This window comes from Rhododendron vialii, chromosome 5a, assembly GCF_030253575.1.
Source record: "Rhododendron vialii isolate Sample 1 chromosome 5a, ASM3025357v1".
Classification (NCBI taxonomy): Eukaryota; Viridiplantae; Streptophyta; class Magnoliopsida; order Ericales; family Ericaceae; genus Rhododendron; species Rhododendron vialii.
In genome coordinates, this window is record NC_080561.1 from 24,676,553 (window position 1) to 24,692,849 (window position 16,297).

The 16,297-nt window shown below is 41.9% G+C and overlaps 1 protein-coding gene across 1 annotated transcript; it reads right to left on the minus strand.

The window, feature by feature from the left end:
- Nucleotides 1-2,398: 2,398 nt before the first annotated feature.
- LOC131327712 (uncharacterized) lies at nt 2,399-3,315 on the minus strand. The gene is made up of 2 exons (XM_058360851.1): nt 2,929-3,315; nt 2,399-2,749 (listed from the first exon to the last, which is right to left on the minus strand). Exons 1-2 carry the CDS (start codon nt 3,313-3,315, stop codon nt 2,399-2,401), a joined length of 738 nt encoding a protein of 245 aa, XP_058216834.1.
- Between the last annotated feature and the right edge of the window lie 12,982 nt (nt 3,316-16,297).

Genomic DNA, 16,297 nt, shown 5'->3' on the forward strand with positions numbered 1-16,297 from the left:
ATACACAGAAGAAATAGACAACGAAACAAAATTAATTTGAAAATCCCACAAACATTTTTCAAGCTTGGCTCACAAGTTTAATTAAACCACATCCCCATCGTAGTCGCCACTGTGGGCTACCACAGCCCCGGGTGAGATCGGGGCGGCCCAAAAAAAAAACACATACCGCTCCGGCTAATTGATTTGAAAAATTTGAAGAGTCGCCACCCGGATTTATGGTTCGCCACCCGAGAAACCGTTTTTGATTTGAAAATTGATTGACTTGAATTGAAAACCAGAGATCATTCGAGGGTTCGGAAGCCATGTTACGAGGGGGGAAGGGTTTTACGGCACCCCCCTCGCCCGACGCAATGTCGGTCTCTACTAAACGTTTGTTGGATTTTTCAAATGGATTTTGTTTCATTAAACATGTACCAAGTATCCACAAGTGTAGCAAATAGAAGGTGTATGCTGGTGCTTGTGTACAAGGAGTGATGAAATGATGATGGGCATATGCATGATGGCAAAGCAGTATAAACTGCTACTGGATCACCTCTCGAGCGCTTGGGAGTGCTACTGACCAAATCCTGCAGAGTTTGTTAGTCTCGAATAAGATGCCAAATAACGGTGTACACTGGTGCATGTGTATGGGAGGGTGATTATGTGATGAAAGACAACAAGATAACAGGGAATGAAACACTCCTCACTGGCTTCACTCTCGAGCGCTTAAGAGAATTCTCGAGCGCTTGGGAGTGTCTGAACCCCCACCTGCACTTTCTGTTAGCACTGACACAACACAATGTAAAGACTGCAAAATGAAATACTATTACATAGACCATTGGCTCAGCAGAGGACTTGAAAAACTGAGATGGGACCTCAAGTTTTTCAAGTCATGTATCCTTGCCATTACACAAACGGATCTACAATTCTAAAAGAGCAAATGTACACATCTATACATGCAGAAGCTCAGAAAACACAGAAAACTGGGAAAGTGAAATGCAATGGCATGCATGCACTCCTGAGCGCTTGGGAATGGATCCGAGCGCTTAGGAGTGAGCTGCATGCCAGCTTACTCTCAAACAAAAAAAAATGGTACTGCTTCACCATAAAAACATCCTTATCTGAGTTTTTAACAAGAGAAGATCTTATTTTTAACTTAGGAAAACTTTATTCTTACTTGAAATTTGTAAGAAACATTTCTGTTTTAGGAAAAATGATCTTCTGTGTCTACATGCCAGAATAAAACCATTTCATTTAAAAGTGCATCTCACCCCAGCCTACTGCTTACCAAAATGCCATGCATGGGACTGGAAACTGTCCCAAGTGCTCAAGAGCACTCTGAAGCGCTCGAGAGTGTTTCCAGTAGGGGTTTTGGGAAAACATTATTCATGGACTCTTTGCTCTTGCCTTTTCACTAAGGTCTCCCAACCATGCACCAGTATTAAGGACTGGGACAGGCTGAGAGACCCCCCTCAGAAGGGAGAACAACCTCTTGATTTGAACCAAGGATAGAAATGTTTCTACCTTTATTTGACACTTTGCTCCTTGGATGGTTGTGAAAGGTAAATGTGGAGATCAGAAACTGAGAGTGCTCTGGATTTCTTGCCTTTTTCTTTGATGATTTTGAAAGAGACCTTTGAAGTTGGGCAAGAAGTTTTTTATTTTTGAGACCTTTTCCTTTGAACAAGAAAGAGGGAAGAAGAGGAGTTTAGAGAGAGAAGATTTTCGTCCCCCCCCCCCCCCCCCCCCTCTCCTTTTTGCTGAAAGACAAGGTGTATATATATAGAGGATATAACCCATGGTTTTGATAATCAAGTGATTTTGAAATAAATCCATTTTTAAAGAAAGAAATCTTCCGTTGATCTCTTCTCTGACTGAGGTTGAGTGTTGACTCACCTCAGCCGGTGCAATGATGGCTTGCATGGATAGTGGGAATCTTCTTCACCCATTGGGCACTGGGAGAGGTCTCGAGCGCTTTGGAGTGGTCTCGAGCGCTTGGGACTTCACTCTTGAGCGCTTGAGAGTGAGTCAGGCCAGTGGTTTTTGGAAAACAGTTTGGAGCGCTTGGGACTGCTTTAAAGTGCTTGGGAATGATTTTGGTCATTTCCTCCAAGGAGCAACGTCTCAATTGGTACATGGCTTGTTCTGATCCATATTCATCATCGGGGAGCCCCAGGGCCACAAATTAAGGAAATTTGACAAGTCCAAATTGGGGTGTCTACACATAGTCGGCCTCCATCATAGTCCAGTAGTTTCCTTGACGTAGGATCTTCTTTGCCATTGTTGCCCCACTCATGTGCGGCCCACAAATTCCTTCTTGTATTTCCTCCATTACCTTCTAACTTTCTTCCATTGTGACAAAAAGTTGATTGGGGCCCAGATGTGCTTTTCGATACAATGTTCCACCACAAACTACAAATCAGGAGGCAAACTTCCGCAGGGCCATTTTATCCTTTGAGGTGGCTTCGGGGGGATATTCGCTCACTTTCAGGAACTTCTTTACATCCTTATACCATGGTTTTCCATCGTCCTCACCTTTTTCAGTGAAAGTGCACTCAAATGTTGGCTTGACCTTTTGCTCGATCATTAACGACCACATTGTGAATCCCAGGGGTATTTCAACCATAGAGGCCAATGTTGCCAATGCATCTGCGAACCTATTACTCACTCGTGGAGTGTACGTGAAGATAACAGAGTCGAATTGTGGAATTAGAGCTTCCAGCACAGAGTGGTACAATTTCAGCGTGTTTCTTGAACCTTCCAGTCTCCCCTTGCTTTAGACACCTCCAAGTTTTAATCTCCAATGACCTCTACTCTTTTTGCTCCTAGTTCCAGTGCTGCCTCCATTCCAGCAATGCAGGCTTAGTACTCAACTTGATTATTGGTGACCTCGAACCTTAGTTTCTATGACAGAGGGATATGAGAGTTGTTGGGGGAAACTAGCAATACCCCTATGCCATACCCACATTGGTTTGATGCTCTATCAAAGTAAAGTTGCCAAGTATCGTCTAGAAGACACAAGATGTCTTCATGTGGGTACATGAAGTCTTTTGCTTCAGCCTTTGTTACAGGATGATCCGCCAAGAATTCTGCCACAGCCTTTCCTTTTACTGATTTCCTTGTCATGGTATTGAGGTTGAACTCTGCTAATAGTAATAACCATCTAGCTAGCTTTACAATAAGTGCTGATTTCTCAAAAAGATATTTGATTGGGTCTAATCGAGAAACCAGAACTACCGGATGTGCTAATAGGTAATGCCTTAGTTTCTTCATGGCCCATACTAGCCCCCAACAGGTCTTCTCCGAAGGAGTGTATCTTGTTTCATAGTCCATCATCTTTTTGCTGAGGAAGTATATGACGCACTCTACTTTAGCATCGTTTTCTTATGCTAGCATACATCCCATGGATGTGTCCGTTACTGAGAGGTATAGAATCAATGGTTTTCCAGGGATGGTGGTGATAACACAGGCGGGTTCTGAAGGTACTCCTTGACTGCCTCGAGTGCTTGTTGACAGTTTTGATTCCACTCAAAAATCTGTGCCTTTCTTCAAAAGCTTGAAGAGAGATTCGCAAGTGGCTGTGAGTTTGGAAATGAACCTGTTGATGAACTGCACCTTTCCCAGAAAGCTCCTCACTTCCTTCTCTATCTTTGTCAGCAGTATCTCCATGATAGCTTGTATCTTGGAAGGGTCCACTTCAATTTCTCTCTGAGTGATAAGGAATCCTAACATTTTTCCAACGGTCACTCCAAAAGTACATTTTTGAGGATTAAGACATAACTTGTATTGCCTAATCATCTCAAAGAACTTTCGAAGTGCTTAGTAGTGTCCTTCCCTTTCCTTTGATTTAACTATCATATCGTCGACGTATACCTCTACTTCTTTATGCGTCATGTCATGCAGCAGTGTTGTTGCCATCCTTTGGTAAGTGGCTCCAACGTTCTTCAACCCAAACGACATCACTCAATAGCAGTAGGTTCCCCGTGGTGTGGTGAAGGTGGTCTTCTCTCTATCCTTAGGAGACATTAGAATTTGATTATACCCAAAAAAACCCATCAATGAAAGATATCTTGCGGTGTTGTCCACTAGTTCATCTATATGAGGTAATGGAAAGTCATCCTTTGTACTGGCCTTGTTGAGATCTCGAAAATCTACACAGACCTTGATTCCTCCAGTCTTCTTTGGTACCAAAATGATGTTGGGCTACCAACTGTGGATATTCGGTGACTATAAGAAAGCATGCGTTGATTTGTTTAGTGACCCATGCTTTTATCTTTAAGACCCAGTCGGAGCGCATATGTCTTAGCTTTGTTTAACCGATTTTGCATTGGGATAGAGATGAATTTTATGCTGAACAATTTCGGGGTCTATCCTAGGCATGTCCTCGTAAGATTAGGCAAAAATATATTTGTATTCTTTTAGCAAAAGGATTAGTTTTTCACTTTCTTGAGAAGATAGTGTTGCACTAATTTTAACCAATTTAGGCTCGTTTTCAGAGCATATGTTTGCTGTGATTATTTCCTCAGAAAAAGGTTTGGCGTGCTTCTCCTGTTTTCTTTCGATGAATTCTAGAATTTCTTTTGGAATTTCTTCCTCAAAAATTGGATTATCAGAATCCACACAATTAATCATAGGCAAAGTGAAATACTTTAAATCCTCATTCTCATTGCTAAAATTGTCAAAAGACATTTTAGAGTCAAACTCAAAATAAATATCTTGCCTTGGTGTTTTGACCGGGCCTTCCCCACTAGACTCAGTAGTTTGAAAAGATGAAAAACTAGACTCGGACTGAGTTAAGTCAAAGTCGGAATCAGAATCGGAACTAAGATAGGAGTCAGCATTTTTTATTTTGTATTTTAGAGTGTTCCACATTTTAGTACGGGGAAGCCCCTTCTGCAACATCCATAATCAGCTCAGAGCAATCTTTTCTCTCACTAAGGTTGATCGTCAGCACTTCACTATCATCTTGATTTGCACTTTCATTATTGTCACCATGCAAGTCTTGGAGGGCCAATTGGTTTGCCACAACCGTTGCTTCTTCTAGTTAAGCTTCAACTTCTGCTTCCTCGCTGTTGTCGGCTTTTCGTGTGCCAACAAATCCCCACTAGTTGCCGAACCTATCCGTGATGGAGTGGATCACCTTTGTAGGGGGAAGAAAACAATTGGTGTTTAGAACAGCACTAGATTGCTACGGCTATTCATGCCTCTTCACCGGAACCCTAGTTCGTCGTCGGAACCCTAATCTGCAAAACAGACAAGGGGTGAGCGCACCTTTGCCTCTTGTGGCAAAGGCCCTCCGATGCCTGTCACGCCCTCAATTTTCAACATAATTAATAATGACTTCTAATAAACAAAATCTCTCAAATACGCACTACTATACCCCAAAAGATACTTCATTCCCAAAACAAGCAAATTGAGTTCAAAGGTCACATCCTCGACTCGACGGCTCAAAGTAACCTAATACTTATACTAAAGGAAGGAGTTATGAGTCTACAGTCATCCATAGTCAAAACGAAAATGATAATTGAAATTACAGTTACATCTCGAATGGGGTTTTACAAAAAGATGCTAAAGTAATTTCCCATGTTAGTTTTCAAAAGAATGATCAACCATGCATTCCATGCAAGTCATGTCAATGCCCCTGCGGTGTACCTGAAAATGATAATAAGGTTGAGCAAACACGTGCCTAGTAGAGAATTCTATACTCATGCTATATGTCAATGAGATGATCATGCACCAATAGGAAGACATATGGATAAGAGATCAAGAATTCAGTGAATCATGCGAAATGACAAACTGAAAATGAAACAATCAACTAGTTCTCCGTCACATTCAAGGTGTCCAGTGTGTCATAGTAAATATGTCTTTTGTTCCACGTGCACATTTCGGGTATTTGGGACCCCGTTCGTTCCCTGCCGGTCATCACACCAATAGGTGGACCCGTTCATTCCGGGTATTTAGGACCCCCTTCATCCCCTGCCGGTCACCACACCAATTGACGGGCCCGTTCAAGTTTCCTTAAGACGTTTCATTACTCATGTCGTTGATTACTATTACATCTCTAAGTCACAAAGTCACGAGGTTCACAACTTGCATTCGGTGTTCGTGTGCTCCGTTTCAATCATATACCTCACATAAAGTGGCTTTGGTTCTCTTTTCGGCATTCAGCAATCGTATATATCAAGCTATCGTCATACTTCCCGTTAAGTGTAAGTTAACGTCCTTGAACTCATAAAGATACATACCATCACTTATGGAAACAAACCACGACATTAGAATTTGAGAACAAGAGTTTTTACAAAAATCTGCAGTGGCTATGGGTAAGACCAAAAACGGACTACGGGTAGCGGGACAAATGTTCAGTTTCTGATCAGTGGCTACGGGTAGGATCAAAAACGGACTACGGGTAGCGCCTGGAAATTTCAGCGCGATACACAATTTTCAAGGACTAACAATACACTTCAAAACAATGATCAAACCTGAGATTTAGGCACAAATCAACTCATCAACGCATAGAACAAGTAAGAAATCCCTACCTGTTGTCAAGGATTGAAACCCAAAAAGATTGATCAAGCCCTAGAACTCCAAAGTCGAAACCGAGCAAGAAAACTCCTCTCCGAGCTAAACCCAACGAGATACAAGCTCAATAACGCGAATAGATGAAAGATTGAAGGTCATTTGCCATGGGTTTTGAGTGATTGAATGAAATTTTGGGTTTTGGAGGAGAAAGAGAGAGATAGCCGAGAGAGATAGAGAGATCGGGAGGTAGAGAGAGAGAGTGAGGAGTATTTTTACTCCTCTACACACACACCCACACATATATATATATATATATATATATATATATATATATACACACACACACACTACCTACACTCAAATTGCACATGCACCCCCCTGCAAACAATTCCATCACATTCACCCCAATTCATTTAAACTCAATAAATCACATATTTTCTTCCATTATGATAACCAATAAAACTTTTTATTAATTTCCGAAAATACGGGTCCTTACAATGCCTAAGTAAGTATCACATACTAGCAGAAAAACCCTAATTATCAATAGGAAAACGATATGAATGCAACATATTGCGTACCTTTTACCTCTAGGTTTACCTCGTATTTATAGATTCATAGATGCTTGTTGCCCTAGGATTCCTATCTCATATAGGAAACCCAGGATATTTTGGATTCTCGTTCCCTTATCAGTTCATTACCTTAGTCATTTTAGGATTCTTTTCCATAGCTAGCCAAACATTCCATTCCCGTTGGGTATCTTTCCCAGATCCTACATTCTCGGGATCTCATTCCTTAACGGAATACTACTATTTCTGGACCCTTCTGAAGTGTTCCCTCTTCTTTAACACTTGATTGGAGTTCTTTCCTTGTTCGGCTATCTCATCGCCGAACAGACTGCCTAGACCAGTCACTTCACATGCAATTGGTCCTTTATCGATCAATTACTTGGACCAATGTTTTCTCAGAAGCTCTCTTCCTGTTCGGCCTTCTCATTGCCGAACAAGCTACTTGGACCCGTGACTTCACATGTCACTGTTCCTTTATTAGCCTCTTGGTCCAAGAACTTTTTATGTTTACTGGACCAAGACCCCGTATAACCATCCTGGACCAATGACTTCTCATGTCATTAGTCCATATCACTGAACACCATCTTGCACGGCGACTGTCCCTATTATTTTTATACCATGGTCCCTCGTACTACGTGTTCAGGCCCTCTTTGAGCCTGTTCGGGAATACCTCCCTGCAACCCTTATTTCATATTTGGTAACCCCCTCATCGAAGAGTGGGTTTAGCAATACTTCGTCTAGTGGATCATTGTCAACAGACTCTTCTTCCTTTGTTCCTTCAACTTCGAGGTTGTCCATCTCATATATTGGCCAGTAGTCATCAGTGGATTACCTTAGTGAGCCTAGTATTGGAAGACATTGGAAGAAGTGTAGAGTTGGTCTTGGACATGAACCAAGGGCCAAGTTGGATGGAGGATGGATCCAATTGTGGAGTTCTTATGAGATGGGACACTCCCCTCTGACAAAAAGGAGGCTTACAAGATAAAAACGAAATCAAAACGATTTTGGCTGTCCCTTGAAGGGAAGTTGTACAGAAAGTCCTTCACAGGTCCCTACTTGCTTTGTGTGCACCCCGAAATGGTGCAGAAGTTCCTCCACAAGATTCATGAAGGAACATGTGGAAGCCGTGCTGGGGGTAGATCCATTGCCCACAGAGCAATAACCCAAAGTTATTGGTGGCCGCATATGGAAGAGGATAAAAAGGTTTATGTGAAAATCTATGTGAAGTGTCAGAAATTCTTACCAATGATTCAAACACTAGCCGAAGATTTGGTACATTTAACAAGTCCATGGCCATTTGCACAGTGGGGATTGGACATCGTGGGCCCACTCCATAAGGTGATTAGGAATAGAAAATTCCTTTTGGTAGCCACAGACTATTATACGAAATGGATTGAGGTAGAGCTTTTGGCCAAGATTACAAAACCTATGGTGGAAAGGTTTGTTTGGAAAAGTATTATCACAAGGTTTGGGGTCCTTTACTCATTGATCACTGATAATAGGGCACAGTTCCAGAAGAAGTTCAAAGCTTTCTGTTCCCAGTATGGGATAAGAAACTATTATTCCACTCTAGCTTACCCTCAGAGCAATGAACAGGTAGAAGTATCTAATGAGATTATACTTGACGAGATCAAAAAAAGGTTAGATAAGAAAAAAGGCAAGTGGCCTGACGAACTACTACTGGTCCTATGGGCGCACCGAACAACACCAAGAAGGTCTACGGGAGAGACCCTCCATTCGTTGGCATATGGTGTAACGCCCCTGAATTTTGGTCAATAAAAATTTCGTTAAATATTTGAATTTTATTTAAATTTCTTATTTTCTCTTGAGTGGCTATATGATTTCTTGTTTATTTTTGTCGTAGTTAGATTTTGGTCATTGGTTTAACTCTTGACTAGAAACCCTACTTAACCAATCAAATTAGATTCCAACCGACTACTTGGAGGAACCGAGCAACCAACTCACCTAGTTACTAGATGAACCTTTTGGACCTTTTGAACCTTTTGAAACTTTTGCCTTTACCCTTTGGTCCATAATGGTTAGGGTAATTTTTGTCCATTGGACAAAAAGCTTTTCATTATAATATTTGACTAAAGTACACATAGTCTTTTCAAAACTTTATTTTAAGTACAAAAGTACTTGTACTTCTTTTATCCATTGGTTTTTAACCGCAAGGGAAACTATTATCCATTGGGTAATAGCTTCAATCTTCCTACCAAGTACAAAGTTTTATTTTTATAATCAAGTATGGATTTTCCATGTGATTTTATGCATTAAAATATTGGGGTATATCTAAACCCTAGATTTCCAAAGTACTTTATTTATTAATCTAGTACTTATACTCTATTATAAACTAATGGGGGGAATCCTAGCCTTTTTATTTAATTGGGGTACTTGGTACCACACCTATATTTAAATATAGGGCTTTTGTTCACATGCTTTAAAGTACATTTTGATTATTTTATTATAAAAGTTCCCTAGTTACTATTGTCCATTGGATAATAAAAGTTAGGAAATTTATTATCCATTGGGTAATAGAGTTATTCTTCACCAAGTACATGGGTTCATTAAACTAATATTTTTTTCTTAAACCCCATGTGATAAAGTACATAATATTTTATTATTAAAGTACTTAGTAGCCTTTAAGGCCTAAGATTCTCCTAAGTACTCTTTTATTATTTTATATTGGAGTTTTGTACCCAATTGGATTAATTTATTGAGGAGTTGATCTTCCTAGAGTACATTAGTACACTAGTCTATTTGTTTAATCCAACATGTGCTTATTTATTTGTTAGTAGGAGAAATCTTAGTCTTTAAGTTTCCTTGAGTCAAGTACTAGGTACCTATTGTTTTATTTGTGTTCTTAGTAGTATGCATATATATATATATATATATATATATATATATATATAAGTGTACTTGTGAGAGAGAGAGAGAGAGAGAGAGAGAGAGAGGAGGGAGAGAGGAGAGAGAGAGAGAGGAAGGAGGAAAGAAGGAGATTGGATTGTACTTCCTTGATCTTCCATGATCTTTCCTACAAAATTCAAATCCTTGGGTAAATCTTCTTCCTAACCAAACATAACTCTCCATTGTACTTCTATGCTTTCTTTAAAACAAAATCTTGTACCATTGTCTCCAAATCTTCCATAATCCATCCAAGGACAAATCTTAGCCATGCAAGCCTAGGATTTAGACCTTGACCTTCCAAGATTGCTTGCCATGTGTCAAAATTTGAGGTAGAGAGAGAGAGAGAGGGGCCAGCCTTGGGAGAGAGGAAGAGGGCATGCCTTGGCCTATAAATAGCAAGCCATTCCAAGCATTTCAACACACACCTTCACCTAGCAACTTCTCTCTCTAGAAATTCTTTGTTCTTTCTTTGTTCTTGCTTAGTTCTTCTTTGTTCTTGAGTTCTTCAAGAAACTCAACCTAAGCCGCCACTAAACCACCACCCGACCACCCTTCGATCCATAAAGTAGAGTAGTGTTAGTCAAGATTAGGTTTCGAGAGAGACCTTTCTCTTTCGAAGCTACCGAGAACTACCGTAGGAGGTTACTCCGTCCGATAGCCGACTAACCTTCCGTAGCCGTTACTACCACCTAGAAGAACGGTAAGGAAATCCTTACTTACTTCCTTTTTACTTACTTACTCAAGTATAACGTTGTTATTTTGAACCGCTAAGAAAGAATGGTAGATTCTCTCTATCTACTACTCCGAATTATATGAAGTGTATCTTTACCTATTTACTTTAAGTATTCGTATTTTGATCTTTAAGATGGTTATGAGTATGCGTATATGAGTTGCTTGTATTACTTGTGGTATGTGATAAAGCATAAGTGATTTCACTCCAAAGACGTCCGTACATGTGGCGTTGTGCTTTGAATAAAGCATAAGTGATATACTCCAAAGGCGTTCGTACATGTGGCGTTATGCTATAAGTAGTGATTGAGCGTGATAAGTAATATAGATTTGGATGATCTTGTTAGAATGATTTCTGCTTACTTTTGTCCTACCGCGGAGTCTTTGCATGTAAACGAGACACGAGAACCGAGAAAGTAGAAACATGACACCTAGGGCGTGGATAATGAAGGGAAATGTTTTCGAGAAAAGAAATATTTCGAAACAACATAATGACCAGTTTTGGGTGGCATTATGTGAGTTGTGTGCGTGTGTAAAAGAAACATTTGAAAAGGGTGAAAAGTTTTGAAATCCGCAATGTGGCCGGACTTGCCCATTGTGTAAGGTGTGTGTGTGTTCCAATGGGAATCCGGGAAAAACGGAACCATTGTGAGGTTGTGTGTGTTCCAATGGGAATCCGGGAAAAACGGAACCATTGTGAGGTTGTGTGTGTTCCAATGGAGATCCGGAATAGCGGAACCATTGTGAGGTTGTGTGTGTTCCAATGGAGATCCGGAATAGCGGAACCATTGTGAGGTTGTGTGTGTTCCAATGGGAATCCGGGAAAAGCGGAACCATTGTGAGGTTGTGTGTGTTCCAATGGAGATCCGGAATAGCGGAACCATTGTGAGGTTGTGTGCGTTCCCATGGGAACCCGGACCGGCGGAACCATGGTGAGGTATGGCTTGGTTATCCGCGGAGAGGAGCCAATGCAAGATTTTGTGTGCCAATGGGAACCCGGTGCGGTGGAACCATTGTGAGGATACTCGGGAACCCGGAACGGCGGAACCGAGGTTGGGTGTGTTAAAAATGATTTTTGAAAGGTTGATTTGTAAATGAAAATGTTGACACGGTCTACGACGAGTCGCGTAGGAGAAACTCAGAGAATCTTGGACACCAACGATAGTTATATAGCGATTGCGGATGTGTTATTGATATTGTCTTTTGTAGCTGTGTATACACGTATCATGTGGAAATTGATGTGTTTTTATAACCTTTTGATTGTAAGTTTAAGGTTGGTGGGTAAGATTTTCCTATTGAGCGTTGTAGCTCACGGTGTTGCTTTTTTGGTGACCCTGACATATTATATCGGTGGTGACGCTGGTATAATGTGTCAGACTTTGTAGATGATCAAGGTGAGCAGTACACCTTGGAGGCCTTTGGAGCTGAAGAGCGGGCTCACATGGAGGAGCAGGCGGAGCTGTAGTTAGGAACCTTAGTTCCCTTTCCTTGTGTAATAAAAGTACTCTCATGAGAGTTTTATTGTAATAAAGAGCCAGACTCCATTTGATTTTATCAATAAAATGTCTTTTAACGTACCCAAAATTCGGGGCGTTACATATGGGACATAGGCTGTTATACCATTTGAGGTTGGTTTGCCGACCAATAGGACCGCTTTGGTTGAGAGTGGGGCATGTGGGCACACGCCCCTAAGAATTTGGTTTTGTCAGGTGCGCCCTTTTTGGAAAAGCACGGCAAAACACTCAATTCAGAGTTGCCACTTGGGTTTTTATGGTATGCCACCCAAGGAACAAAACTTGAAACACTTGCTACCTTGTTTTGATTGGAAAAGGTTTGTAGACTGGTCCATCGTCACCTTTGATATCTGAGGTTCGGGATCTAGGTTACAAGAGGGGAATGGTTTTGAGGCACCCTTCTCACCCAATCCAGAGATCGGTTTCTACTCGGGCATTTATACAACTTTTGCGATTCTTTCTCATAAATTAGTTTTTAGCCATTTAGGGGGGGAATGGTTTAAAGGGATTAAAACTGTAGCAAGTTTGCAGGATGTGATAGATGGCATGCTCGCTTATTGAAACAGTTTAGATGGGACGAAAACAGACTCATGTGGGAATTTAAACAGATTGGAAGGCATTGTTCTGGAGTGACGTGCACAGGAAGAAACCAGCATGCACTGACCAAGTCACTGCATGCTGATCCGACCTGCGTACGCCATAGCAGAACCTACGCACGCTAGTAGGCTTAAACCCATAACTTTTATTTTCAACTATCTGGGCTCTGGAAATGACCAGTGCATAACTAGGACAAACAAAGCAGTTTATATACAGTTATAGATAGTTTAAATGAGCTACAAAGCCACAAAATGAATAAAATACCCCATAAACAGTGTGGAGACAAAACAGAGGCCAAGGCCTAGCTACCTAATACAAAGGCCAGCCATTGTTCAGGGTAGGACCTGCGTGCGTGGGTAAACCACTATAGCACATAGGTTTGACCCCTTTTACTAGTGCTTGGTTTTACATTTTCTGGGTTCTGAGGCATGTTCAGAAAGACCCCAGGGTATTCTATAACAACAGATATGAGTATTGAAATACAGCTAATAGTTTTAACAAAGGAAAGCAATAAACTGGTTTTAACATGCTCACAGTGTGATATATACAAATGAAAGACACAAAACAACAAGGCACCAAACCTCATGCTGTCCTGCTTATGCAGCCAGAGACTGGCACACACGTCTGATGGACCAGCGTACGCTAGTCCTTGTCATGATGGTTTTTGAAACCTTGCCAGCTTTAGGGCTAGGACTGGTATTGATTACTAGCCTTGACCCTGCCAGCCCCCTCAGGGATCAGAACAGGAAAATAGTACAAAGGTGTATACCTTTGGTTCTTGGGTTTAAAAGAGTTCTTTGAGCTTTGAACTTGAGGTTTGGATGGATAGATGGATGGGTGAGTATAGGTAGAGTGTTACTTGCCAATGTCTTCTTATGACAAAGAATAGATGAACAAGAGATTAGGGTTAGGATTTTATGACTTTTTGTAACTTGGTTTTCTAACTCTTGCATGGGGTGCATATGGGGGGTATTTATAGGAGATGAGGGAGTGAAGGAAGGGTGTAACCAACCAAAGGGAGGCTGGTTGGCTTGGAGTGTAAGTCTTCCTTCATTAAATGAAGGAGAAAAAGTGATGGGGGGTGTGTAAGAGGGGGAGGGAACATTCCTATGTCTGAAGTTTGTTCTCAGATGAATAAACAGAGTCTTGGGGTGCCCCAAAAGTCTTGTGATCATGGCTGAATAAAGGTGATGGGATTAGGTTTGACTGGTGTACGTAGGTAGTTGACTTGCGTGCGCAGGTCCAAGCCTGGTCAATGGTCAAAACTGACCGATGATTGACATGCGGCTAGTGGACCAGCGCACGCTAGTGTGGGACCAGTTTATACAGGTAGGGTTTTGACTGAGGCTTCTTGGGTTAGGTTTAAAGGGTTTTTAAGGGGTTTAACCACTCAAAGATCAATCACACTAACATTCCCGGGGTGTTCTTGATCTGTTTCATCATCGGGGAATCAAATACCATAACTATACGAATCTGGAAAGTCCAAAATAGGGTGTCTATAGTAGTTCCCCCTTGACGACAGTTGGAGCACCATTGACTTGGTACAAGTAACGTCAAAGGTTTCTAGCCACCCCTCAAGGCTATCCAAAACAGAGCATGCTAGCAAAGTAGATACGTAAACTTAAGGAACCTAATTGGTGAGTCGACTTAGACAGGCAGACTGCTGTTAGGGAAAACTAGATAGAAGGACTGCCGCTTGATTGAATTGATTTGATGGACGGGCAGGCCATTGGTGAGGATGAAGGTAGACATGAACGAGGGAATTGCCGCTTGTTGATGGAACGGGACAGGCCGTCATTATTGGTAGTCAAATTATCCTCGGCATAAATAATTTCCAACAATCACGGGTAGGTCATGTCAGGTAGGTTAAATTCCATTTGTTTGGAATCCGAGCCAATCTCCTTATCAAAGACCATTTGAAACAGAGCAATAAGGCTGCTGGAAGATGTGCTAATGGGTTAGATTGATGTGGATCGGGACAGGTGGACAGTTGTTGTGGATTGATTGGACGGGTGGATCGTCGTTGATTTGGACAGGATATGCTATGGTTGTGAATTGAATGGATGGGCGAACCATCGTTTAGTTGGATAGTACCGGTTGTCATTGAGTATTGAATGGAAGGGTGGATCGTCAGTGAGTTGGACGAGACAGGCCATCGTTGAGTTTGGACAGGACTTGCTGTCAGGCAGATCAATTTTCAAAATGACCGAGCTAGTGAAAAGGTGGACAGGATCGGCTGTCATTGAGTTTAGACAGGACTAGCTGTCAGACGGATCAATTTTTAGAATGATCGAGCTATTGAAAAGGTGGAGAGGACTGGTTGTCGAGCGAATCAATTTTCAGAATGATCGAGCCGTTGAAAACGATGGACAGGACTGACTGTCGTTGAGTTTGGATAGGACTGGCTGTTGGGCGGATCAATTTTCAGAATGATCGAGCCAATGAAAAGGTGGACAGGATCGACTGTCGTTGAGTTTGGACAAGACTGGCAGTCGGGTGGATCAATTTTCAGAATGATCGAGCCAATGAAAAGGTGGACAGGACCGACTTTTGTTGAGTTTGGACAGGATTGGCTATCGGGCAAATCAATTTTTAGAATGATCGAGCCGTTGGAAAGGTGGATAGGATCGGCTGTCATTGAGTTTGGACAGGAGTGGCTGTTGTTGTGAATTGAATGGACGGGCGGACCATCATTGAGTTGGACAGGACTGGCTGTCATTGAGGATTGAATGGATGGGTGGACCGTCATTGAGTTAGACGGGACAGGCCGTTGTTGAGTTTGGACAGGACTGGCTGCCGAGCGGATCAATTTTCAGAATGATCGAGCCGTTGAAAAGGTGGACTGGACAGGCTGTCATTGAGTTTGGACAAGACTGGCTGTTCGACGGATCAATTTTCAGAATGATCAAGCCGATGAAAAGGTTGACAGGACCTGTTGTCGTTGAGTTTGGACAGGACTGTCTGTCGGGCAGATCAATTTTCAGAATGATCGAGCGGTTGAAAAGGTGGACAGGACCGGCTGTCGTTGAATTAGACAGGACTCGCTGTTGTTGATTTGGATGGGCGGACCACAGCTTGTTGATTTGAAAGAACTCCGTTAGATTGGGGGACGATTAACCATTTGATGAAAACATGGATTGGGGCAACATGGGCTGCCGTTGGGAATAATTTGATGCCAAAAATTGATTGGGCCTTAGGCCCAGAAACAACCTACATGCGCCTGTTAGGTACTGGCGTGCGTGGGTACGGATGACAGGCCTGTGTTCAAACCCGGCCCAAACCCCCTTTTCTTCCCCTTTTACTCCTAGAACGAGTTTGAAATTGTCATTCGATAGTTTCAAAACTCCTAACCTCTCCCGTGACTCTCCCTCTCTCAAACTCGTCCTTTTCTCTTTTTCTTCTTCCTCTCAAAACCCACATAACGCTCTTACATACTCAATGGAGGAAGGCAATGGTGGGAGCAATGGAGGAGGCGACGGAGGGGAA

What these genes read in the sequence shown, in the direction of transcription:
- LOC131327712 (XM_058360851.1), bottom strand. Translation starts at nt 3,315, where the DNA reads ATGATGGACTATGAAACAAGATACACTCCTTCGGAGAAGACCTGTTGG. An exon ending in AATGTGGGTATGGCATAGGG is followed by an intron (nt 2,750 to 2,928) that starts GTATTGCTAGTT and finishes GTCTAAAGCAAG; the next exon opens with GGGAGACTGGAAGGTTCAAG.